Below are 27,594 nucleotides of genomic sequence, written 5' to 3' on the forward strand. Positions count from 1 at the left end.
GGTATTGCTTTTCAACTGAGCTGCCTTTAAATAACAGACGTTTGTTCTTAGAATAACAATCAGGTGTTTTCTATGAGAAATACATTTTGCTATCAGTTAAATTCTGCCTTTTCAACTCCCCAATCCATTTCTAATCATTATGAAGTGGCACACTCATTCCTAAAAGGTACAATAAAATGTAATTGAAAAGAAATCTTTAAAAGCGCATAATATAAAGAAATTGTTTTTGTGAGCTATGTAGTAAGGCACCATTTATTAGAACCTTACCAAATGTTCATATTTTGGCCTAAATTTATCCTTGCACTAGCTATAACAATTGATAAACAGATACTAGGGGGGTTGAATAACTTACTTAAGAAGATAGACTATTTTTGAAAAACTTGAGTAACACCAATTGGGGGGGGGGCAACCAGTGAAGAAACTTTTATTTAGTAAAACAGATGCAATTAGATATTTTTCAATATATCGTTAGTATAGTTTGTCACATTTTCTAGTAGGGAATAATTGCAATGAACTTGCTTTAAAATTGTCTATATTTTCACCTTGTTAGCCTACATTGCTAAGATTTTGCTGTATTTAGTCATTTTTAGAGTGAATATTTTTAGCGAAGTTTTCTTTTTTGCTTAGACTGTAGACTATTCTCCTATGTGAAAAATGGCTGCTGAGTATGCAGAAAAAGTATAAAAACTTTCATCAGGAACACACTGCTTATAATCATTTAAGATTTTCCATCCCTGGAAAATTCTCAAATTAGGCTTAGTAAGACAATCGTATATAGCAAACTGCTAATTAGACGAAGCAAAAGCTTATTGGCAGGGCTGGAATTAGGACTGCACTTGTCCTTGGTTCCCATCTTCCCTTAGCAGCAACACGGCTCCAGGGGCCCAGGTAGTGCTTTCCACAGGTCCTCGAGTTTGTCTTCCAGCAGGGCCCTTGTACCAGGTACCCAAGTAGTGCTCTTATAAGGCTCCATCAACTTTAGTGGACTGGCAATTAATGATTATTCTTGCTCGTCCATCAACATATAAGGTACCAAATCTAAGATAAGATGTGATTTTGAGGTATGGACAGGCCTTTGTCTCTGTTCCCTAGTCTCTCTCATTCCCTTGAGATTTTAGTTCCTGTTAGTATTATTATAATTGGAATCCTTGGCTTTTGAAGTGGTGCAGTTTCAGCTTTACGATCCAGTAGAAACTTCACCATTGCTTAAACAATTTTTTTTCTCTTTGCAGCTAGAACTGTTTCACAAAGCCATATGGCGCCACCAAATCTCTGGAAGGAACACAAAATTTTCATGATGTAAAAGGAATAACTTATTAAAGAGAGCCCTAGTGGAGCTACTGTAATGAGCTGAAAATTTCCCTAGAGGTCTGTTGCCTGTTTGATGACAACAGGAAACATATTTCTAAACAAGGAGGTTTAAAACCTTCAGTGGAAGTATGCTATTAAGTCATAGGATTTTTTTTTTCGATCTAGCTCAATCAGCAGTGGCTGTGGCTTTTTTTTTTTTTTTTTGCCCGCAGTGAAATTAAATCAGCCTCCAAAACCATCCTCCCAGGCCAGACTTCCTGTTTTAAGTCTCTGTGCAGAGGCTTGAAGGCTTAAAAACAATTCTCAAACTTACTTAGGAAGAGGGACAACTGGAAATCACAGCACTGTTTTCTGAATACAATGAAGAAATATCTGGCTTACTGAGCTAAAAATGCCAAATTATAAAAGTCAGCTCATGTCAAATAGATTCTTAGTCTAAACTCTGAAATATACTGTCGGTAGCAGTAGCGAAGTTTAAGAAAAATTGAGACTATAAAAGATTATCATCTAGAAACTCCTATTCACTATTTTACTGAAATTAAAATTCCTCTATGTGTCTAGAAAAAGATTCTATTTTACTGGTGGAATACCTAAGCTTTTTGAAACATTAGTGTTCCACTGGGGCATAATTTGACAGCCATTGATATAAAGGTTATTAGCCGTATAGTGCTTTCGGAATAGTTATAATAAAATTAATGATAATATGTGATTATGTCCTTCGGTGTAGTATTCAAAGAATTTCTTCTGATGGTTAGCCGAGAGTTGAGGCACAGGGAAATTTGATGACAGATTCCTTAAGTTTGATTTCATTCATGGCTTAAGGGAACAGTGATTGACATTTAGACCTGAGACTCACTCCGGAGTCATTGCACAGTGAGCGAGGGGCCCGCCTGCCTGTCAGCGTGTGCTGGTGTCAGGCTGGGCCCATGCTGAGAGAACAGCATCACTGTTAATTGAAACAGCAGAGATGATTACCAAGGCCGAGGCCTGAGAAGCAATGTATACCAGCACTGGAGGGAAAAGGGCTTTTTATTTGTAAAAGTTCACCATCAAATCACTGGACAGGATAAACAACTCATGGAGAAAATTAACACTTATTATAATCAAAAGGGAATCCATTGTAATATGCTGATTTCTCTAGGCACTCTCAATGTAATGTTGAACAAAAAACACTCTCAAACATCTCCCACTAAATAAGCAACCATATTGGAAAAAATCCATTTTTTTTTTTTGTCATTGATACCTCTTTCCACAGCTTTCTGAATTATATTTAAGCATAATATAGTGTATTTGATGTTAGTGAGCACCCAATTTAGCATTAATTTCTCTGGATGGAAATATGAGCCATATGTTTATGTAAGTAATAACAACACTATGCAATTTGATCATCTCTGAGCAGACTGATAATATTCTTATCTCAAAGAGGGAGTTCTTAGAGTTTGCATTCATTTTTAAAGCATCAGCAGCTTTCAGTCAGAGGACACACATGTTTTCTAATCTTATTTTATTCAATTTCTCTACTGGTCTGACTCTGATTAGAGGTTCAAATAAAATTGTGATTCTTCTATTCCTTGATTATATTAAAGTATTTCTTGTCTCTCGGCACAGCAGCTACTGCAAGTAAATTAATTGTTATAAAGTTATAGCAGAGCAGCACTAGTATTCTTTGAGGTGACTATTAGAATAGATTTCCAGATGGTTGATTTTTTTTTAAAAATATATTCAACTTCACTTCATAAATACATTTTCACAAGGGTACAGGAAGCCAATGCAGAAGTGCATGTTTCCAGGTGTTCTCCTATGCACATAAAAACAGCTTCGATTTGGGGATCCCTCAGGGGAGACGTAAAACAAAATGAGTAAAAAAAAAAAGTTGCACATAGAGTAATTTTAATCCATTCCATTTTTAAATACCACAATAAATTTAATTTTCACAATAAATTAAATAGCCATATTCAGTTTACAAAATAGAATTACTTAGTGTGAAACCATTATTTACAACAATATACATTATGTACATGACATTTCTCTTTGTCGACATAGATCATGGAAAGTGACTTTCTAATGTGTGATTGACATCCTACAAGTGATACCATGGTTCGTATAAGAAAAGAATAGTGCAAAATCACCACAGGAACTTTGGAACAATGTCAATTTTATGAGATAAGACATTCTTTCAAATCATAAGAAAATAGTATTTTTTGTTTTCATGGCACCAATTCAGCATCTGAATTAAAGAGCCAGCCTTCCCTTAGAAGCGAATGCATAACTGAATCCCCTACTTCCTGAAGCTTCACAGCCATTGGTACATTTTCACACATAAATCTTTTGGCTTAAATCTATGAAAATGGTGGGTGACAAATTCTGACTCAAAGGAAGACTTTGAGAATAGCTGAAGTCACTTTCCCCTAATACCACCACCTCTTCTTTTAGTAAATAGCTTAGAAGACGCAACTATGCAGATAGCAAATGTCTTTTTTTTTTTTTCTTTTGTAAATTTTCAGTTAAAAAAGAACTGATCTTACATTTGGTCACACACTGAGTATGTACAAGTATACATGGAAAAATGACTCGGATAGTCATGTCTCGGAAAAGTGCATATTTTAATCTAGAGGAGGCACACTGCATGTCTCCAGGCACAACACATAGTGTTGTATGACTTACTATTTTAGGGCCAGTTCAGTGTCCTTCCAGTGATCTGGTAAAATTTTTGATTAAAAGGATGAAAGAATTTGCGCAATTTGGTAATGACAGAGGGGTCCACCTCTGGATGAATGCGCCCCTTGCTGCCAGCCAGGCACTTATTAAAGATAATGTTAAATCGCAAGCAGTAAAACCCTCTTGTAGCATTGAAATATAAATTGTACTGACTTATTCTTGGGGGAAGATTTAGAAACTTCTCTACGAGCTGAAGTTCTGGCAGAGGCTCCGTGATGAGGCGATCTCCATCGACAACGTGAAATTGCTCAATTGGAAAGTATTTCAACCACCTTTCCAGATGTTTGGTGTAGATGCTGGTTCTTACCGCCTTGTACTTTGTGTTCACTTCACAGGTATTAGGGTCTATTGCCAGCTTCTCGAACTTGTAATAGGTTTTATTCTTCCTCTCCTTCCCCTCTAGCACCTGAGTGTAATCAGAAATAGCTCTTGTGGTTGGCTCCCTGACAATGATCAACAACTTGATGGATGAGTTCATTTTGTAAATCCTTTCCGGAACCTCCTCCGTGATAAAATATGCCGGGCTCTTTTCAATTGTGATTTGCTGAGGGTAGGAAAAAGGCATCTTTTTCCTATACCACTCAATACCCTTGGCATAATTCTCATCATTGTCAAAAAAGTGGATTTCTTGAGAGGCTTTGACCACTGCCGGATGGAGGTTCAGCATCTCAAGCAGGGCTCTTGTGCCTCCTTTCCTCACCCCAATGATAATGGCCTTGGGGAGCTGCTGGACCAGGTCATGAAGGCGAACCTGCTCCTTGGAAGCGTTGCCCTTCCGGAACTCATGCAGCAGGCCACGCTTAAACTGCAGGGCACGAAGAGGAAATTCAGCCTGCCCGTGGGCTCCGAAACGGCCTTCAATGGGGCAAATGGGCTGCAGCCTGCAAGCAAGAGAGAGATGCTTTAAGAAGCTCACTGCAACTAACGCCTCATTTTTCTGCTTTCCCAGTCAGAGTAAGACATTAAATGCATAAATAAAACCACTGTTTCCCAGCCTGATGTAATCCATAATGAACATACGTTTGAGAAATTTTATTTTAAGCAACACTGAATTAAATGGAGCACATATAATTGATGAGATTTTTTTTTATTAGTGCTCCTTAAAATTTTTATTCACTAAGCACTTAATTGACTACGGCATGTACTTATGTTCACAGTACAGGACAGACAAGTGATACACGCCATGCTAATGGCCTTTTAACAGCTCACCAGTTAATATCATTTAGAAAACATGAAAGGTGGAAGATTATAATCTTTGGCTGGGAGACTGAAGGGCAGGTAGGAGGCCAGTCTTTTGGATTTTATGTGCTATTATTTTTTTGCAGCTCAGCAGCACTCACGTGGTTCTTAAAAATCTTTGAGATACAATCTGAAAAAAGGTCCTAGTCTCTGCCCTTGGCTATTTGCATCATCAACCTAAAAAATTCTCAAACTAGCACTTGCCAGCCTTTTTATTTTATGAAAATTTCTGTCATGGCCTTGTGAACAGCTAGAAAAGTACTGTATTCTGCCTTTCTTTTTCTTTCTATCTAAAGAGGTCTGCATATAGGAATAAACCCAGAGCCATGGGCAAGTGCTGTATATCACCTACCACACCTGGGAACCACACCTGGGACCAGACATAAACAAGACCTTGGCAGGGCCCTGAACCTCAGCTCATCATTGCCAAGTCCATTTAAGTCAGGGAATCAAACTCATGAAGGAAAAGATGCAATAGATGGAGCCAGAAAAGAGGATTCCCACAACACTGACCTAAATAATTAACAACCATCACTGCTTTTCTCAGAAAGGTAATATCACAATGATATTAGTCTGCAGTGACTTTAATTTGGCCTGGCCAATATATGTGGTCATTAAATTGAGTTTCGGTATAGTCTGGAACCAAACTGAAATTTATTATAATTTCTTTTGTAAGTGTATTGGATAGGTATTTTAGCCATCTTGGTAAAGGGTATAATATTAGTGAAATGGCTGTTAAACCAATTCCTTCAACTGAGGATTCTAGTTATCCTAATAATTTGGAGTTTGTTCCCCCCTCTGTGGCAATGAGGCTCTCTCTTGCTTTTCCCAAGAGACTCTATTGTACCTTTCTTACCTTCCTTAATGTTTATAATTAAAGGGAGAATAGAAAACCCTCAAGGTCATGCCAAGGCATTCTGTAGCACTGAGAAAAAAAGCTTGGCCTGTGCTCTGTTTTGAATAGCTATCTATCCTATTCCTTAAGGAAACATAAACATACAAATATAAATATATTTTACTTTCTTTGTGGTGCTTGTTTTTTATGATTTTAAAAACAACTCATGCTCACTGTAGAAAATGTGGAAATATAACATACTATTAAAAAAACAAGGTTTACCATAGTTAATATTTTATTAACTGAATTTTGTTTCTATAAATTTGTTAATGGGGTTAATGCTAGAGCTCTAAATGGAAGATACAAAAGTAGCAACGTATACATAGTGAAATATGTTTTTAATTGTGACATTGCCTGGGATATCATCAATTTTTTTTTTTTAGCTCTTCACGGAAGAATTAAGTGCTAATTCCCTGAGGTGTTCACTTAATGTAATTGATGGACTTCTCTCCCATACATTTAGAATGATGCTAGTGTCATCCTTGGGAGAATTGAAGAAATAGTCCATCAAATCCTTCTCTGTAGGACTTAATTCTCTCCAGGAACCCTGGCTGGGAGAGGCAGAAAGTTTCTGCCCTTTCAAGCCGGAAAGGAATTTCCCTACCTCTAGAAATGACCATTTCCTTCTTTTCTTTCTTCCTCTTTCCACCTTCTACCTGGTAGCTCGTCCCTTGCAGAACAATTGCTTTTTGAACTCCCTAACTCAAAATAGGAGAAAATATCACCTTACTTCTACTTTCTGAAGAGTGAATTCTGAGCACAGGCTTTAGACTAAAAATACGAAGTCCTAGGATTGGAAGAGACAGGAGAAGTAACGGAGCTCAGCCTCCCACAGAGAGGGCCAGAGCCTCAGCTATGAAAGGATAGGCCTAAGAAAGCATGTGTCAGTTTCAAACAAAATCTGCTCAAACCCTCAACTGAGAACTTTCGAAAAAGTATACCAAGCAATCCAATTTCTTATAAAAGCTATAAGAGACTGTAGACAGGTTAAAAATGAAAAAAAAATCAGCAACTAAATAACAAATGCATTGAAAGCTAACTAAAGACATTAGGAAGAACTTGACAGAAAGGCTCCTTTATGGGTATAAGACAATAGTACCACCTCAAGACATTTTAATAATAACTAAGCACTATTTCTAGGAAACTGCTTGAAGTCAGTGATAAACTCTGGATTATACCATTTCCTGTATTTAGCAACTAGTGAGTGGAAAGTTTACTCAGGACTTTTGAATTGAAAAGCATCCCAAGGGTTCACATTGCCAGTCAAAATTGACACTAGTTGAAAGAAAATAAAGACTATTGATATATTATTTGTTAAATATCCCAGGTATAAGATCTCCACATTAGAAAAGGAAAATTTTAAGGACTATGTTTCATTTTAAAATGTGACTTCATTTTCACAGAAAATGGGAATTGAATGCATGGAGAACATACTTTAGTTTTTTCAGTACAACGGTTTATTTTAAAGGGCAAAGAAGGAAGCATCACATTTCAGAAATTCACTTCTCTGTCTTTAACAATCATACCGGATGTGGGACAGCCCAGAGGTATTTAAATGTGAAGACAGATGCTATTGTTAGGACTTCTGAAGGTCTAGCACCTCTTGACTATTTGCTTATTTAGAGCCAACTCCAAGTTCTGTAAATTTCCTCTCCAAGGATTTTCCACTGTTTTCTGGGCAATTACTCTGAATGACAGCCTCCCTGTCTGCTACATTCAGACCTAATAAGCATAGTTAAAACTCCCCTGGCCTGGGAGCCATCTTTCCGGGGAAGTGGATTCCAAACATGATGAACTCCTTTACAGGCTCAAAATAATTTTAACTCTCCTGGTAGCACATTAATTGCTCACTCATAAATTTCAAAATGAAGATACATAAACACTTCACTGTTTTGCTAGAGGTCAACAACCAGATGCACGGCGACCACAATGAGCTGTAGAATAATGACATTTTTTACTGTACACGGCTTTATCCTTTTTCTGAAAACAAATGTTAATGCACACAGAATATAAATTGATCTTGACGAACACCTTGGTTTGAGCAACTTGGATCTCTTTTTATTAAAGGCTCAATAAATCAAAATCAATACTGCAGAAAAGCATGTTTCTTGGGAATTTTGAAGGAGGAAAACAAAGGGATAGATTTAAAATTATGTCCTAAGGAAGTTTAAGTCCAAGAAACACTTAGAGCCACATGGGCTTAAGTAAGTGTTTAATCACCTACCTATCCAAGCTCCCAACTCTGGCGACTAGATACAGGAGACTCCCAACGGCAAGGCTTCCCAGCACTAGGAGCTTCTGTCTCAGCCACGCCTGCTGTTTGAATAGCATGGCCCTCCATCAACCTTCAGGACTTCTGCAGCCTGAGAGACGGGGATACAAGGGGATTCATCAGCAGTCATCTCTTACAGGCTCTGTTGATTGTCACAGAGCCAAGCAGGGGTGGGAATACAGGGATTAAGTGATGCCTCATAAAGAACAGACCTCGTACCAACCTTGACAATGTTCATGGTGTAATTGGTATTTAGCAAAACTTTCTTTCCTTTTCCTGGCCCGTGTTATAAGATCAAATACTAAACCAGGGGAAAGATACTAACTAGACAGAACCTGCTAGGCAACTGCTAAAATAAATTAAAATGCATGTATTATAGATGTATGTGTGTACATAGATATATATATATATATATATATATATATATATATATATATATATTTGTTGTTGTTAATCATGAAAAAAAAAATAGTGATAAAATGAACAACTGAGCAATGTGAGGTTTACCAGCAGGGCATCTACTACATTGAAGGTTCTGCTTCAGAATAACAGGACGAAAGTAGAAATTAAAATCTCTGTTTAGTAAGTTATAATTGGGGGCATACCAATGACATATTTTACTTACATATTTTAAGCTGTTTCTTTACTTACTGAGGTTATCAGTGGTAATTACCAGGACCTCGGAGGTTCAAGGACAGTGAACCTAAGTAACTCGCTGTTCCCTTTCAAATTCCCTGCCCCATCCTGAATTAGACTGACCAATTCTGAAAACATGCTCAGACTGAAAGCCCCTGCACTGTAACCGCTCCTAGCTCTCTATGAATTTAAACAGGTTTGGCGATATGGGGTCTTGCCCTTATATCATGACAGAAGCTTACCTAGAAACATTGTATTCATACCTGAAATAAGGATGGCTGAGGAGTGTAAGGCTTTACTTGTGCTTTTATTAAATTTTTGGGAAAAACGTAAGCTTCCAATTCAGCCTTTCTTATTAAAAATAAATCCAATCCTCCTTTCAAGATAAGATTGTTTGCTTCTTATTGAAATTCAAAATAGAAACCCAAGGAGAGACTACAGCAATGGGTCCTAGTTAGAAATTGTTTTCCTGCAATTATGTCTCTATTTTTGCTATGTGAAGACTTTCTCCATACAAAAGGGATATACTAGGATTGATTGATTGATCTATTCATTCATTCATCAAAAATCACTGAGCACCAATGCATTTCTGGCTATTCTACTAGGTTTATGAGGGATTCCAAAAAAGATCCTGAGGAGTTTTAGCCCTTGGGAAATTAATAATGCAATTAAGGAATTTTGAAACAACTAGAGAATGCAAACTAACATGATATTGTATAATAAATGTTGGGGAAAGAAAATAAATAGTCAAGGATGTAGGTTCCATGACATGGATATATATATCCATTTCATGTGTATATGTGTGTATGTGTGTGTGTGTGTGTGTGTGTGTGTGTCTTGGCACACAAAATGAAAAACACTGAGAGATTAAAAACTAGAGATGAAGGCTTAAATGATACTGTAAGTCTTTAATCATATCTATATGTATATATATACATATAGATAATATTTAATCATATATATATATATATGTCAGTCTAGTGGAGAAAACAGATACTGAACCAGTAAACACAGGATTCACGTATATCTACAAACTGTAATAGCAATAAAAATTACAGGATGCAGTAAGAAAGAGTAAAAGGAGGAACCTACTTCAGTCCTTCCTAAAGAAGTAACACTTGGGCTGACACCTAGAACTTGAAGAGCAGGTTCAAATAATGACTGAATATGAAGTCATTATTTTTTCTATTGTCACTGAGGATCTTTCATTCTGAAAGGCTCGAATACTCCATCTACAGAATCTCCCTGTATGATTAGCCCAGCTACTATCATGGAGGTTTCACTCTGTGGGATAGGCTGCTACTACCAGTCCAGTCTCTCTATGTCTAGAATGCCTTAAATGCATCCACTGGGTTTTTTGTTTTGTTTTGTTTTTTCTCTTTGGAAGGCCTCATTTCTCCAGCCTTTTGTTTGCAGGACTTGCTTAACTCCTTACACTGCCTCCTTTTTGTATGGCGTGGCCCAAAGCATCCTCATGTCTGCTATGACACTGAGGAGAACTACAATTTTTATTTGAGATCTCAGCTAATATGAATGAGTCATCTGTGGTGAAGTGCAAAGACCATTGGATTGGTGGTCAAAGACCTTGAGTCACATTTTGGTTTACTTCTGTAATGGAAACTTCCTGAATTTGGGCATTATCATCTGTAAAAAAAAGATAACAACATCTGTCTCACAGGGTTGTCATGATGTGAGCTTTGCGTAAGACTCTGGGATAGAACTTTAAGAACATTTGGGCACCGTACAAAATTAAACATAATTAATTCCTCAGGAGGCTGATAAGTTTGTTCTTGTAATGAATTTTAAAGAATAAAATAAATGTAGTTTCCATTAGTAGTATAATTGGATTATAAAAAATATAAGTCCATTTTTAATATAAATAACTTTTAATGGAATCTCCTGTTAAACTTTAGAATGTAAGATGGCAGAATTACCATAAAAAACGCCATTAACACTTATCTTGTTAGGCCGAAATCTCTTGGAATTTTTGAGAAATGAGGAGGTCAAGCCTGTAATTCCTAAGAGCTTCACGAAGACACAGGAAGTGAAACCTCATTCTGTTTTGTAATCGGTCTCAGACTACATGCTAAGAGACAATACCATAGTGGCCTCTGAATAAACCTTGCTCAGGAAAAACCAAAAAGACAATCTAACTGGTGAAAAGCAATTCATATAAAATGAATGTTATAAAAAAAAGCGTATTATTTCTTTTAGTTTAACATTTAAGATGTCTCTTTGGTTTTTCTACATCATGAAGTGCTCAAGTGTCACCAGGATGGAGTCTTAAAAGCTGGGAGTTGTTGCCTTTGCTCTAGGAATATAAGTTAAAAGAGAAGCCACACCATTCAATCCTTATGGATACCACTGTTAAACTGGGAGAAGGTTAACTGCTCCTCCAACACCAAAGCCCCTTCTCTTTAGCTATGCCAGCTTTAATGGATATCTTAATAATCTTTCATCTGAGCAATCTTACTGGTGAAAAGCAATTCATATAAAATGAATGTTATAAAAAAAAAGTGTATTATTTCTTTTTATTAAAAAAAGATTAAAGACTTACAGTGGCATTTAAGCCTTCATCTCTAGTTTTTAATCTCTCAGTGTTTTTCATTTTGTGTGCCAAGAAAAGCATAATTATAGTTTTTCCAGATTACTAAAACTTTAATAGACATGGTACTTTAGCTGAACAAAGCAGAGTATGTAAATAATAGAGTACGTGGCCAGTAGTGACACATTCTAAAGACATCTGGCTGTTTCTCCAAAGCAGCACTAAGCAAAGAAGGAAATGATTCCCAAGCTGAAACAAAGAAATAAGGTAATTCAAAAATAATAATAATAAAGGTACATTTAAGTGCTGCTCAACAGCTTGTAGACATGGTTACCATAAGCCCCTGGTACCAGTAAAAATGATAACAGAAACAATAGCAGCAAAGTTCATTAAAAATGACTGAACTTTTATAGCAGAATTATTACAAGGAAATCGTAACTGCCTTTTGAATATTAGCTCATTTATCTGGGCAACAGCCTTATGAAGTGGACAAGAACTACATTTATTGAGCATGAGGCTCTCTGTTACTTTCACATTTATTATCTCATTTAATAAAACAGACCTGCGAAGTATTATCCATTTTACTTTTTTCTGTTGGAAACTGATGAACAGAAATATGAGCAGATTATTTACCAAAAGGCATGTAACTAGTAAATGCAGGAGGATTTAAATTCAGAATTATCTGACCCCAAAGAATGTGGCCCCTTGATTGCAATGCCACTCATAGAGCTTTGGATGCTCACTTGGGACACTCTTAATAAATACTTGTTTATTGATCGATGAGAGCAGACAAAACCACTTAACTCCAGCCAAATTACCTGACATTGAACCTGGAAGGGGCTGGGAAGGTGAAAAAAATAAGTAAAAGAAGAAAAAAGTTTCCATAAAAGGGAAGGTAAAGGAGGTCATTTGGGTGGTTTGAACATGATGGAAGGAAATATTAATAAGTAATAGTAATAATAATAATCATAATGAAAAGTAACATTTTTATAGAAAGTTGTTTTTATAATTTATCAAGTGTTTTTCATATTCACTATGCCATTTATAATTAAAACTGACCAGGATAATAGGAATCCCACTTGTTCCCCCCATAATTCAAGCACATTCTTTTTGAAAGCTTTTATAGTAGATGATCAAAATAACATTGGTTTCGTGTGCTGCTTGATTCAGATCTCCATAAAATCTTGGTTAAATCCATTAATCACCTTTCACTATTGCCTAATTCCCCTTCTACCTTCCCCCAGCTCTTCCCTTCACCATCTCGGTGAATGGCTCCTCTCCTGCCCACTGCGTCGCTCGACCCAGAAACCTTAGTCTTTCATCCTTGGTTCTATCCCTTCCCTAACATGCAAGAGGCCAGTCAAATTTTACCTTTAAGATACTATAGAATCCACCTATTTCTCTGTACTGTCATTTGTGACTCCCTTGGTACAGATTGCACCTTTTCTCTTAGTGTGTTATGGGCTCCTAACTGGTCTTCCCCACTATTGTGTGGTTCCTGCCTTAATTTATTCTCCATACTGATGCCAGAGTGGTATTTCCCAACAAAAATTTGGTCATGTTGCCTTCAAGTTTAATATACTTTAATAGGTCGTGATCATCATTCATATGTTTTTAAATGACCCTTTACTCCTTTCCGAAGCTACTCCACACTATCCCCAGTGGATACATATACAAACTTCACAGAAAACCGCTTGCAGTCTTTTTGAATAGGTCACAGCTAGTTTTACTTCAGTGCTGGAAACATTAGGTTTCCATAGCCTGAAAGAAATAACTCTGTGCCTAATTTATCAGGTCTGGGACACCAATAAAAGGCATCTCAATAGGATACTAACAGCCTGACCTATAGCACTGCCCTAAAGAGTAAATGAGCATGTGAAGTAATTAGAACATTACTTGCCACATAGTAATTCTCAATAATGTAAGAAGTCTACTAATGCTTCCTTTTCCCTTCCTCTCAGGCCTTGGTTTAATTCCTGTCTTTCAGATCTTAAGGTCCTTGAGTAAGTCTTTCTTGATTGCTTAGGGCTGACTGACATGTTCCTCCTATGTGTCATCACAGCATCCTCGATTTAATTCTATTGAAACCAAATAATAATTGCCCATTTACTGTGTGATCCTCTAACCAGAGTGTAAATTCCAGGAGGTTAAGAACTGCACCTTATTCATTATTGTATCACTAGAATTTACCATCAGAGATGCTCAGTAAATAATTGCTGAATAATCAGATAGCATGAACTTTGACTACCCTAATAGCTATGGCATCTGGATACCACATCTCTTCAAGTAGGAAACAGTACTTTATCTTTGTACAGCACTTTGCAGATTTACAGAGTGCTATTTAATTAACCTAATTTCCCCCGGCTTTTTATTTTGAAAAATTTGAATATATATATATATACTTTACTTAGATAAACCTATTGTTAAATTTTGCTATATTTGCTTCATCTTTCTCCATATAAACACATAATTAAACTATTAAATCTGGAGTTGTTAAGTTCTAGTTTGGGGCTTTTTTTTACATCATATCATTCTGCCTCCCATTAACTTCATGTAATTTTGAAAATGTTTTAGATTTTTTTTGGTAGGAATAGATATATTACTCTTCCTAAACATTCAACTTGTAAATTCTGATGAGTTGGATATCAAAAAAAGCTTTGGCAAAGTGGCAAAGGAGAATATATTCTTAGGAGAATATTTCTTGTTATATCTCCTATTTTACTTTTCTCAATTTCTTTAAAGGAAGAAAAATTGAAAAGCTCTTTCTACATAACACGAAAAGTGGCAGCATCTAGTGATGCCCGTGCATCTAAATGCTAGCGCTGGCTTGAACTTTGCAAGCCAGTCGTTAAATCCATGATTGAGAATTACATTTTAGAAATTCATAATTAAATAAATTAAAACAAAGGCAATAAATATTAAAAACACATTTCCTAATTATCATACTACATTTACTATTACTATGCTTTTGAGATTAAGTCTATTGTATTTGTCTGGTGGAGATATTACTGTGCATCTCTTCTCAATTTCTTATTCAATGAATTCATGTTGGTAGCTTAAAATTGGCCATAGAGGTAGGAGTTATATAACTGAAATTTACAAACACTATACAAACTGTTCCCCTTCCCCAAGAGCGAGTTGTTAAGTATTTACCAGCACACTATTGATCATACCCCATTTGTTTGTCTTCTGTGCATTCATTAATCAGGTCTTTCCTGGGTACCCACCAACTGTGTATGTAGTATTGTGCCAAGTGCTATCAGGAAAAGGAGGGTAGGCTGACCTCTCACGCTCCTCTCTTTTCGGCCTCCTCCATTCTCCTGCCTTTATACTGGTATCGTTTTCATTTCTGAGGCCTCTGTAATCCCTCCCCACCCTCCTCTTTTCTCTTCCTTCCTTCCTTCCTTTTCCTTTTTTACTTTCTAGATCTTTCTCCTCAGCTTTCTCCTTCCAGTTTCTCACTGCACTCTGCCACTGACTATGTTCTCTAAATAATAGAACTTAAAAAGAACTAATGCAGTACTATTAGTTAATGTTCATAGTGAAAGTATAGCTAAATGTCTTAGAAAATCTTATAAATATTTAATAAATCTATAAAATAATTAATAATTACTTTGTATGCAAAATAATAGTAAAAGTCTCCATTTTCTCTTTTTATCATCACAGATACCTCTACCCTCTGAATCTCAGATTCTTCTTTCGGGGCCAGAAGGGCTCCACCAAATTCTGACACTAAGATAATAACCATCTATTTTGCATCATCAGCAAATAGTTCATCAACAGATATAGTCAACAAATATTTACATGTGCTGGGCACTACAGATACCAGGCATACTGTGGAGAATAAGAGACACAGACCCTGCCTCTTATCTTTTAGCATTCAAGATCAGCGCTTGATAAAAGTATAAAGAAACTGCATCTTCCCTTAAACGAGGAGCCCAGATGCTCTTAGATGGCTGCAAAGGAAGAAGTTCCACAGGTGCAGAGTCGGCTGGATTTCAGAGTCTCATCTCTTGGCCCTTAGATCAACCTTCTCCATCGAGGGTCTTTTTCTCCAACCCAAGTAGCCACAGTCAAACCACTCTCCAAAAGGCACTATTCTTCCTTTAACAGGACATTTTTCTTCAAGACTCCCTGCTAAGTGAAGACTTTACTGGTCAGGGTTAGACCAGATTTTGTCAACGTGAGTACTTGTGATCAGACAGGGCTTGTGACCTGTGAATTCACATGGGACTCTGTGCTCAGCAGGGCCCATATTTGGCTTAATGATTATTGTCACTGCCTTAAAGTTCTTTATAATTGCTGAGCAAGAGGCCATATATTTCCTTTTGCATCAGGCCACAAATTATGTGTGCAGTCCTGCAGCCAGACCTTCCAGCCTTTGGAGGATAGATTACTTGTGTGTAGGCTGTGGCTTTTCACAGTGGTGCCTCCTTTTGTCAGACCTTCGGCTTTAAGAGACTGATGTCATCTTAAGCCTACCATATAGGAATGCAATCCTTCACATTTTCTCACAGAGCCAGGAATTCTACTCCCCTTTATTTCTCTCAGTTATGTGGTCTTCTTCAAAGCCCATCTCTTCCCTGGATACCCTACACGGAAGGTCTGTCTTCAGGAATATGGGAGCTACCCACAAAGCCTTACAGTCCTAAGTATCATATTCATGGTAAAGCATGTGTCACACAAGGAGAATCTTCACACACACACACACACACATCAGCAGAGGGGTCTCATTATAATAGATTAATGAGGGGGAAAACCTGTGAGGTGAAAAGGGTGGTATTATCACCCTTATCACACACATGAGAGACATGAGACTCAAGGCTTCTGCTCTCTCTACAGGGCAGAAAGCTATCTCACCCTTTCCTCTCTTCAAAGCAAAACTAAAGAGTAAGCTCAAATTAAGTTACTCACTTGCTGTGTGACCTTGGGGAAATCACTTAACCTCCTTGCTCTTCTGTTTTTTTCACCCAAGAAGCAAAGGGCTTGGAAGGGATGAGTTCAGCAAGCCCTCCTGCACCTAACATTCTCTCATTCTAAGGAATCTCACCAGATTAGCAGTAAATGAGTGTTATATTGAGAGATTCATGTATAAGGAAGTAAAGTCAATTGCAGCAGGAGGAAATTAGTGCCCGAGGTAAATCTCAATTTCTTATTATCCCCCAGTTTTACACAGTCTTGACCTCATTCAACATGGCTGCATCACATTTTATTTCCTATTACTGTGAAAAACAATCCTCTTATTCTAAGACAGGAAATTTCTCTGAAAAGATACTGACACTTAAGAGTCTACTGATTAGCTTTCAATGTGCCCTGCTGTCAGAGAACCCAAAGGAATCACATTTTGAAAAAATTAACCAAGGGCAGCTGAAGAAAATTATCATAAAGAATTTGCATTTCTTCTATTATAATGATCACATAAGAGAGCTGTAATGAGAAAGAAACAAATGAAGAGGGGCACAAGAACAAGGGCATGGAAAGCAGTGTTCTGCACGTGTCAAGTTGAATGTAGAGATAGGGGTGTAGATTAAGAGGAAAATGGATATCATTTGTTAGTAGATTAAGCAGAAAATGTATCAGTCAGGGAGCTCATAATTGCTCTATCAAACAGCTAAAGAAGCTATTTAGCTCTTTGTTTCTTCAGTTAACCATGAAGGGTCAATGTTAGAAATGAAAAGGAAAAAAGTTGATAAATTATACAGAACTGCAGAGTTTATTACTGCTCGGTGCAGTTTATTACTGCTCTGTGCTTAGTGCTTATCATCCTGGGAATTACTGCAGGAATATCTTTGAGCAAATTCCAAATTTTCAAATGGGTTCTCCATTTTTTTCCTTCCATTCAGCTTTTGATACTGTGCATGCATAATTTATCACAGCTACCATTATTGCCTTAGCTTGAGTAGCCCTCTGGCTCTCTATATACAGAAGGATACTCATTTTGCATTTGTAATGACCAAACTTAAAAAGGAGCCAGTTAATTCTGCTTCTGTTCAGAGGTCTCATTTAGTAAAATGGTGTCTTAAGAGAGGGGAACTGAATTTTATTTTGACATGGAATCCCAATTACTCTTAAATTTCACATCACATTGGTACATGTAACTAATGATTATAGATGGAAGGTGTGTTTTTCCCTCCTGAAGTTTCTTTTCATTTCATTAAATAGTTTTCGGAAGTTTAGTAAATTTGTTCTGCTAGTCAGTTCAGAAGCAGAATCTCTCTCTAATCTTGCATTTATATAGAAAAGTGTGAGTTGGAGAGGTATCAATTAATAAACATGGTCTAAACAGATCATTCCAGTAAGTTAGATCCATGTAGTTAAAGAGGTCAAGTTAACTGGATAAGTTCTTTTCTCTGCTTTGTATAATTGAAGTCGATTGTATAGTAATATTAGTTCTAATTGGCACTCCCAGTAATAATTGAATATATTTATTTTCAAATCAAGTGTAGTAACTACCAAACAGAAAGTCAACTTTTAGTCTTATTTCCTATCTTACAAATTTTGTTTTTGGTGAGAATCAAAGAAATTGTGTGTGTGTGTGTGTGTGTGTATGTATGTGTATATATAAAAATATAAATATCTCTTAATGTCATAAAAGACTAAAAGTATGGTAATGTTTTTATCATTAATTATCATTGTAGTTCTCATTATCCTCTCTCTGCAGTGACTTTCTCTTTTTTAATTTCTATAACACTAAGCTAGCTATTTCTTTTATGACTGAAGATGATGATAATTTTTATGAAGAATTCAATTATTAGCAGTCTGATTACACAAAAATATGACTGTACTATGTTGAAAATTACCAAGTTAGATTCAGAAGATTTAATATTTTTAATATAAAATTTAAGCAAATGTATAGGTACAACCTCCTGAAAACTTTAGAGTAAGATTTCCTATTATACATTTAATCATAATAAAAACACAATTTTCACCATAGTACTATTTGTGTGGCACTTTACAGTTTTTAAAGCTCTAGTTTAAATGCTATTTTACTTGATTTTCACAACAAAGATAAGAAAGACACAAGGCCCATTTTCTGTTCTATAGATGAGGAAGACAACACCTAGTCCAAGCGTAGAGCCTACGCTCGCCTAGCTAATGACTTGCAGAGTTCAAAAGAGAATCTAGCTGTATTCTTCTTCAGTATTTGTGAGAAAGTTCATCCTCTTTCTATGAAGAGTTAGCTTTTCTTTTTGCACTGGGACTGGATGCTTATTACCAGCGCAAATCTAATCCTTGAGCACTATAGGTTTTGAAGGAGTGCTAAAGTGATTTTTGCTGAAGTCTAGGACTTGGAAGAAATGAAGGAGGTATAAAATAATTTGGAATTAACAAGTGTTAATATTTTTTCTCTCTCTCTTCATTGGATCATCAGTTCCTCCCAGAAAATATCCTGGTAAGGTGAGATGGATTACAATAGATTCATCAAGGGTAAAAAAAGGAAGAAAAAAACAGTTAATAATTCCTGAGAATAACAATCATTATGCTAATTATGAATTTAGAACATGAACTCCAATCATCTCCTCCCAACTAATATGCATATTTTTGGTCCAGATTTTCATTTTAGTTTGTTTCTCCAACCCCTCCTAAACCAGACATTATTTTTGTTATTACTGTTTTAGAGAATCATTGTTTGTTTAGATTTATCCATGTTTATCAATATTGTCACTCGCTATTTTTTTTTATTGATATTAGCTTTATGGAGATATAATTTAGAAAATTTTAAATTCTCCCATTTAAAAGTATACGATTCGATGTATTTTAATATACTCACAGAATTTTGCAATCATCATTACATATTTTAGATCGTTTTCATCGCCCTCAAAAGAAACGTTGTCCCACTTAGCAGTTACCCTCCTCAGTCCCGGGCAACCACCAATCTACTTTCTGTCTCACTCTACCTTCTTGCATCTCAGCTCTTCCATTTTCCTTTTGCTAGAAGTAGAATTTACTCTCATTCAGCAAACAAAAGCTGTGACATTTCAAACCTAATGCAAAATATTTTCCTCAATTGCTTCTCCTTCCCAAAGGGGGGGGGGGAAAGTAAATAGTACCTACTTTTTTTTTTTTATTTTTATCTATTTTCTCTGTTAGGATGATCTAATTCCTAAAGGATTTGTTAGCTGATGAGACTAGTACTGAGTTGAAACTTAAAAAAAAAAATAGATTATTAAAATCTTCACTCTGAAGATGGGTCTTTTTTAAAAATATGCATTTCAAGATATTTTAATGTTCAACAAATCCCTCTTAGGGTAGTAATCACCTGTAAAACATAAAGAAAACAGGAGCTGGCAAAGTAGAGTCAGCACCCAGAGGGAAAACAACTTCACTGGGGCCAGGGAAATGCCCCGAGATGTAATATAGCCCTCATTTATAGAGTGGTGTTAAAGAACAACAAAGATGGACACTAGTTAAAGGTGGTGAAGACAGACTTTATTCAGTAATACTACTGCAGCAGGGGAAAGAGACTTCAGTATGGAACTGAGCTGAACTCTGACATGTTGAGGTACCTGTGTATTTTAAAGGGAGAATGAAGGAGTAGAAAGGAACCAGTGGGGCCTCTAACAGAGTCAGGAAAAGTGGAAAAATTACAAAAAGTGGGAAGGGGGATGGTCACTGTGATCAAGCCATCTGGGTTTGTTAGTTTCATTTACCTGGAAGGGAGAAAAAAACTTCTTATACCTTCAGGCAGGGGGTGGTTTTGCTAATTGGAGCAAGGCACCCAACTAAATGAGGCCCTTACTCTCCCATGGAGACTGGGAGGCAAGAGAGGGAAAGCTTAAGATTTATATCTTAAAGGAGCAGAGAATGGGTTTCTAATTTTAACTTTTCTAAAGTAACTGCTTTAAGAGGGAGTTCATTATACTCTATGTTGGGTCTTGGCTGGAATAAACTGTAGATTCCTTTGTCAGCATTGAGCTCTCAGGCAGGCATTTTTAGAAGGGCTGGAATCTTCTATGGGCTTGGCCTTAGGCTGCTAGAAGCCATGCTAGACTTTGTTCTAGTCTCTTAGTTTGTGTAAGGAGCAACTTTTGGGAGATGAGGGCAACCTCTAGCCAGCAGCCAAAAAGAATGCAGAGACCTCATTCCTACAACCACAAGGAACTAGATCCTGTCAAGCACAAGAATAAATTTGGAAGCAGATTCTTCCCCAGAGTCTTCGGATAGACCAGTTAAGCTGACAGCTTGATTTCAGCCTTCTGAGACCCTGCAGAAATCCAGTCGAGCCCGCCTGGATTTCTGATCTACAGAATTGTAAGCTAATAAATGGGTGTTCTTTTTAAGTTGCTATGCTTGTAGTCATTTGTTATGCAGCATTAGAAAACTAATACAGGTGTATTTCTCCATCTGTAGCTTAAGAAAAAAAGCAGTAGAGATTTCTTATCCTGAAGCTTTCTTCATACAGAATACTGAATGCCAAACAGCAAAAGCTTGCCTTCAAGAGATACATTGTACCCCTAACAATGCTAGCTCTTACACTCACACTTTGAACAGAGGCAATAATGCAGTTCAGTTTGCGATTGGCAGGAAAAGATTAATTCAGTGAAATGCTGAATATTTTTCAATGAAAAGGCAAATCGTTATGTCTGACACTAAGTCAGTACTCTGGGTTATAATGTGCACACTACTGTCTTCATATTACTCTCTCAGAAACCAACCCCTCTGTGTCTTTTTCTCTAGCCAGAGTCATGTTCCCCAATACTCACCTGTGGGCTCTGGAAGTGGCTTCTCTTCCTGATGATGCTCCAGGTTTCTGCAGCAAAGTGGAACACTGTGCATTTAGCTAAGTATTGATGTCACTCCACCCTCAAATTTCCCCTTAGTCACCTTTCTAGCTTCATTTCTTATGTCCACAGAGACCTCAAATTCAGCAAATATTTCGTTTCCAAAACATGCCAGATACTTTTCTAATTTCCCTCATGCTCTTCCTTCCTCTCATGATGCCCTTTCTTCTCTTTACACTTGTAGAAATTGTATATATCCTTTGATATTCAGCTCAGATGTCACTTTCCCCAAGAATCTTTTCTAGGTTCTTCCAGACAGAATCATATATTCCCTTTTTTTGTTTCCAAAGCATTCAAAATTTGCTTTTGCTCTCTTTTGTGTAAATAATGCCCACTTTCCCCACAACATTGTTAAGTTACTGACATTAAGAACAACTACACAGACACACATACACTCACACTCAAAGACTGGCACAGTTCATTAGTAGATGCTCATGGAATTGAGGCTCCTATTTAGTTAGATAAGGAAGATAATCAGTTGAGGCAAAAATAAGTCTATTTTTCCTTTAAGTATATGACTTGGCATATTGCTCATTACTTTCTCCTTCAATCGGATTGTGTAGACTTGATATTTCTCCCAAACTTCTAAAATATGGGTGTTCATTACCACAGTCCATCCCAATCTCTTCAAACCCAGATTATTTCATTAAGGTCATCTCCCTGTCTTGTGTCCATAATATTCTCACAATCTGAAACCCTTCTACATTTCCAAACCTTATTCAGTTGCCATTAGCACACGTTCAGACATGCTGAAAGTGTTAAATACCTACAGATTTCAAAGGCATAGTATGAAAAAAAAGTAAAATAGCTCAATAATGTTTAATATTGATTATGTGTTGCAATGATATTTTGCTTGTATATTGGGTAAAAGGAAATATAAGACTAAAAATAATTGCACCTGTTTCTTTTTATCATTTTTAACGGGGACACTTAAGTCTTAAATTTATGTATGTGGCTTGTATTAGACTCTATTAGACACTGCTAGCCTAGGGCATAAAGTTCCAATACCTGAATTTGGCATCATAATTCACATTTGGCCTTGATTTTCTTTAGAGGCTCATGTCCATCATAGCCAGTATTTTTTCAGAAGCCCTGTTCTTATTCTTTTCCTCTGCCCATACTATTTCTTATGTGACCTTCAATCCTCTGATTTTGCTTATCGAAATCCTATCCCTTCTTTAATCTTAGCTCTACTGCCTACTAGAAACCTTCTCTGATCTCATCAACTAAAATAATTTTTTTTTCCTAAAGGAAGTATTCTGATATGTAATTATTTGTAAATCTATTTCATCTCTTCCATTACTTAGAGAATAGAGTTTAATATACCTATGTATACCTCCAGAAATAGCATAGTAACTTCCCTGGATGACTTTCAGTGTGTGATACATAGATGAATGGAGGGATTTTATTTAAGAAATAGGTTACAGGTTATATAAATGTGTATGTACATGTATATACAGACATGCTTTTGTATGTATGTATACATACTATAAGTATTATTTTATAATTATTTAATGAGAGGGAAAACGAGCATGAAGGGAAAGACTAGCATGAATATTCTTTGAGTCTTTAGGGGAGAATAAAGAATGAAAATCTGCAGAAAGAAAGAAAGACTCAGAACATTAGAACTGGAAGAGACTGGAGAGGGCATTGTGCCCATTTCCCTCTTCTTACACACAAAAGACTTCCTGCTGGAGAAGTTGAGTAACCTCTGTTAGAGATAAACCATGTGTGAGATACGCTGCTGTATCTCTTATACTCAGTGCAATACCTGATCCTTAAGGGGTCAGTAAACATTGATCCAGTGAGTGAAAATGAATAAATGAACAATGCAAAGTAAGTGTACCTGGTGAATTGAAACTAGAATACAGATCTGATTTGCAGAGTAGCAAGATTTCAGTCTGCCACATAGAGAGGGGAAGAGGTAACAGGAAGCAATAGGGAACTATGTTTAAAACATGCGTATTAGCTGACTCTTAAATTAGCCATTTTCTGACATTGGCACCTAGGAATATGTGGATTTATAAGAGTAAATTCCACTTTTCCTTTATGTTCAGATGACCCCCTTCCAAGCTGATTAGTGCTCATCTTGCTGCCTTTTATTTGCTTAAAGAGAATGTAGGTTTAGTAATTTTCAAAATAGCAGTGATGGATTTTCATTGATTTCCCCCATTCTTTCTTGTCCTGGTCTCTTTTGTACATTTATTGTGCTCGATATTTTATAGAGCACATATATTATATCATAAAATTCTCAAAACAAATTTATTAGGTATTATTAGTATTCCCACTTTGAAACATGGAACTCAGAAGTTAATGTAAACTAATCAAACATTACACAACTAAGAAGCATTGGAGCTGTATGTGTCTTCTATATTATTTCCAAATACTATGATTGCTTCCCCTATTATTTCCCATTATTATTTGTGAATAAGAACACATATTCATTGGAGCTGGGGCAGGAGGTAGTATTCGTGGCTGTTGAACAGGGGAAAGCCACTGGCCAACCTTATGACCTCAGCCTCACCAGCCAGCTTCTTATTCTTCAGAATATTCTCTTCAAAACACAACTTTTGGGGTTTAGCATATGAGGAAATGAAATAACTTTTCTCTTAACGATTTTATCCAATATTACAACTAAAATAGTTGCTAAATTGTCTCCCCAAACCTTTATATTGGGGGTCCTCTTGCTACATTTCTGAAACTACAGCGATGAGGAGATATTAACATTTTTGGGGGACCTATTACAGGTAGAATTCTCACTCTGCTAAAGATGAGGAGGCCTATGAAAGCATCAAGAATTTGAAATATGAGGCTTAGGCTTTGATGATATTTATTTTAAAAAAATGGTGAAAAGAATGCTGGCTATGATTTTAAATGGAATGGATAAGTAGGACAAAATTAATCAATAAATCTTAGTTGAGGTTGTTTGCACAGATCTATGCATTTTACATATTTTCCATCTGTGTAAGGCAATTTGCTTGTGACTGACACAATTTGACAACCTGGTTTATTAGTATACTTTGTAACTAATTGTATATAAAAATGCCAACCATATTTTTCCCATTGATATCTTAGCAAGGGGACTTAGTCTAAAGTGATAAATGAGTGTCCTCAAAATTATCTCCCTTCCTCCCTCCCACCCTCTGTCCCCACTCCCTTCTCTCCCCTCTTCTTTCTTTCTGCTCTCATCTTGAACTTCTTAAGGAAAACAAAATATAGAACATGAAATATTATTGGAAAACTTGTTGATCATGCATATTACTATGGGTATGCTATGTTCTACCTTTTTAATTTTAGGAAGCTTGAGTAAATGTCTGCTGTCCCCTTGGGTTGTAGCCCTGCTTCTCCCCTCCCCCCACTTCTTTTTTGGGTATGATGGATTGATTTAAAAAGTGCTAATAAAATAAAATGAAGCAGTTCCAAAATATGTAGACTTGCGTTATGGACTCCTTAGTGTTAAAAATGAGTATATCTTAATAGGAAGAACATATTAAAAAGAATAAGAAGTAAATAATAATGAAGTCATTTTACTAATTAACTTGGATGTGGTAACCTTGTTGCCACTAAAACTAGGCAATCAACTTGCTTCTCAGCAAGTTCTTTTGAATCATAATGTCCTGCTTCCCCAGTGTCCACATGTCTTAACTATTTCAAAAATGTTTGTATCAAGCTTTTATTACAAATGCTAATACTGAGTTGTTGTTGTTTTTGTTGTTGTTGTTGTTGTTATTGTTTTTGGCGGAGGGCGGGTAACCATCACCTTCCATGTGGAGGGAAAAATAAGTGTTACTTTCATTTCAGGGGGCCTAATTATAACACCGCTTTCTATTTTAGTCCTTATTTATTTTCCAATTCTTAGGGGTTGGTTGCATTTAATACTGAAACGAGTAGTGCTCCAGTGTGTAATTAAGGTTTCTTTGTAGGATTAATAAGTATGCCTCATTAGCCCCACTGAACTTGAAGTGTTAATCTTCACCTTGGCGTTCTAATCTTGAAATAAGTTTGTGGATCAAGTATTGAAGTATGTTGAGCAAACAGTTTGATTAAAGCCACCAAGCCATCAGATGCCCGTCCCATCTTATTGACTCAAATACATTTACATAAATAAATGTTTAGATGTGTCTTTTCGTATGTACTAAGCAATGGTCTAGAACGACCATTGGAGCAAGCCACCACCTTGGCTTTCCTTAGCAAAGAAAGTAGAAAAGGTATTTGCATTTTTCCTGATTTACCTCTGTTTCTATGACAATTTTTTTTCCTTCACATCGGGGAAGAAGCAATGAAGCCAGAGCACAGCAGCCATAGAGAACACTTGTAAAGATGTGCAGGAGGTTACACTATGAGAGGAGTGGGCTCAGTTTCACAATGACATGGCAGATGTCAAAACAACTCACTTCCAAACCCTTAGTCAGTTAAAATCGTCATAGACTTTTCTCTTTGTTTTCCAAAATGACAATGATCTAATAGACCAAAAAAAAAAAAGTCAGTGAAAAAGATATTAAAAGCCAAGTGTCATCTCTTTGATCTTCAATCACACCTTTGTAAAATTAGAGAGCTAATTTTAAAATTTGAGAGCTAGGTAATCTCTTAGGTCCTTCCACTTATAAGATTCACAATGCTGTTAATTTAGTGGAGTAACCTATGCCTACCTCCAGGAAGCCAAGCTTCTCTTCTTTGTTGTTATATGCACAGAGCAGCATACATATGTGCTCAGTAAGTACTTGTCAAATGAATGAATGAATGACATAGGGCCTTGAAATGCATTCTAATAGCAAGTGCTGGCTAAATCTTTATGATGAACTTAGCAGTAGGAAGCCTCTCCTTGAGGAGTTCATAATATCACAGGGGAAATTAGTTTAAATATCCTGAAACTTTGCAAACCCACAGAACATTCTGTGAGAAGTGGTAAATGTATGAAGTAGACTCTACAAATCACAAGAGCTTAGAGAAGGTCATGTAGATCTTACATACAATTTGGTAGCCATTCCGGTTTTGGCAGATATAAAAATGAAAATAATAATAAAGTGATCAAAATCAATAAATGTGTATATACTTGCTAGATGTCAGGCACTTAATATATATGTAGTCATATTTAATCTTTATAGCACCATGAAACTGGTATGATTATCCACTTTTACAGATAAGTGAACTTGGAGAAGTTCAATAACTAGCCCAAGAAGGTCACATAGCTATCAAGTGATGAGAGAGGAATTTGAACCGAGGACTGACTGGCTTTCCATGATCCTCCACACGCACCTAGCTACCTGGTGAAGGGAACTAAAGTTTTGCCATCCTGAAGTTGCCTTTTGGGGATATTGACTTTAAGCTGTTTATTAAGAAACGAGACTCAGAAAGAACATATGACCCCCTTCTCTCCCTCGTTTCCTGTTTTAGAGATTCATATGGAAAGGCCTATTTCACAAAGGTAATCTTAGGATGTTGCCTTGACCTAATTGAATTAAGTATGGTAAATAAGAGGGTCTTATTTAACAGGCATGGGTATGTTAGCTAGATATCTCCCGTGTCCCATTGTTTTTGAGTTGCTTAGCAAGGATATGCCTGCCGTGTATGTTCTGCTCTTCCTCGACTACCTGTAAAGCACGCATTTTCACTTCTAAGACCCCATTTCCCTCCTTTTCTCTTTTGTCCAAAATTTTATAGACCCAATTTTCATGCTTATGTGAATTCCCTATTCACATGTATTAAAATTTTGATTTTCTCTTGTTAATCTATCTCTGTTAATTTGATTATTAGCCTGTTTAAAATAACTTAGATGGTGGAAAGAAAAAAGTCTTAATTTTTTTTAGCCCCCACACTGGATAGGAAGTACACTGAGTCATGGGAGAACCTGGGTCTCGAGCTGTTCCTGGAGAATATGTACTTGCTTACCTTCTTTTCTTGTCCATCCCTATAGCGCTTGGGAAAATCAACCTACATAACCTGGTGCCTCTTTTGCCCTCTGGGAATTTGTTTTTTGGATGCTTTCTGTCTGCCCCTCTCTGCTTGTCTTGACCTTTGATATTTACATTTGTCTGGCCTAACCGACACTGGGGATTGGTTTTGACTTCTAGGATGTGATATCACTGCTCATTTTGTCCACCTTCTTCCAAACTTCTGGCTCTTCTGTGTCCCCTATCTTTTGAGTTCTGTTATGGGTACATATTGTTTTTTCTTTTTCTGATATATAGCTATCTGG

At 36.6% G+C, this 27,594-nt stretch overlaps 1 protein-coding gene across 5 annotated transcripts in view; it reads right to left on the reverse strand.

The window, feature by feature from the left end:
• Positions 1-2,323: 2,323 nt before the first annotated feature.
• The window catches only part of HS3ST5 (heparan sulfate-glucosamine 3-sulfotransferase 5), a 139,511-nt gene continuing 114,240 nt past the window's right edge, over positions 2,324-27,594 (reverse strand). For 4 of the 5 annotated variants that reach the window (XM_016136971.2, XM_016136970.2, XM_016136967.2 and 1 more), the window contains 2 exons: positions 8,388-8,526; positions 2,324-4,910 (listed from right to left, as the gene is read on the reverse strand). In XM_016136971.2, coding sequence (XP_015992457.1) covers positions 3,980-4,910; positions 8,388-8,494 — 1,038 coding nt within the window. In that variant the 5' untranslated portion in view covers positions 8,495-8,526 and the 3' untranslated portion in view covers positions 2,324-3,979. Of the gene's footprint in view, positions 4,911-8,387; positions 8,527-21,320; positions 21,368-27,594 lie in introns of all 5 variants that reach the window. The other variant, XM_016136969.2, reaches the window with a different exon arrangement.

Source organism: Rousettus aegyptiacus, unplaced genomic scaffold (genome assembly GCF_014176215.1).
Source record: "Rousettus aegyptiacus isolate mRouAeg1 unplaced genomic scaffold, mRouAeg1.p scaffold_m13_p_1, whole genome shotgun sequence".
NCBI classification, from domain to species: domain Eukaryota; kingdom Metazoa; phylum Chordata; class Mammalia; order Chiroptera; family Pteropodidae; genus Rousettus; species Rousettus aegyptiacus.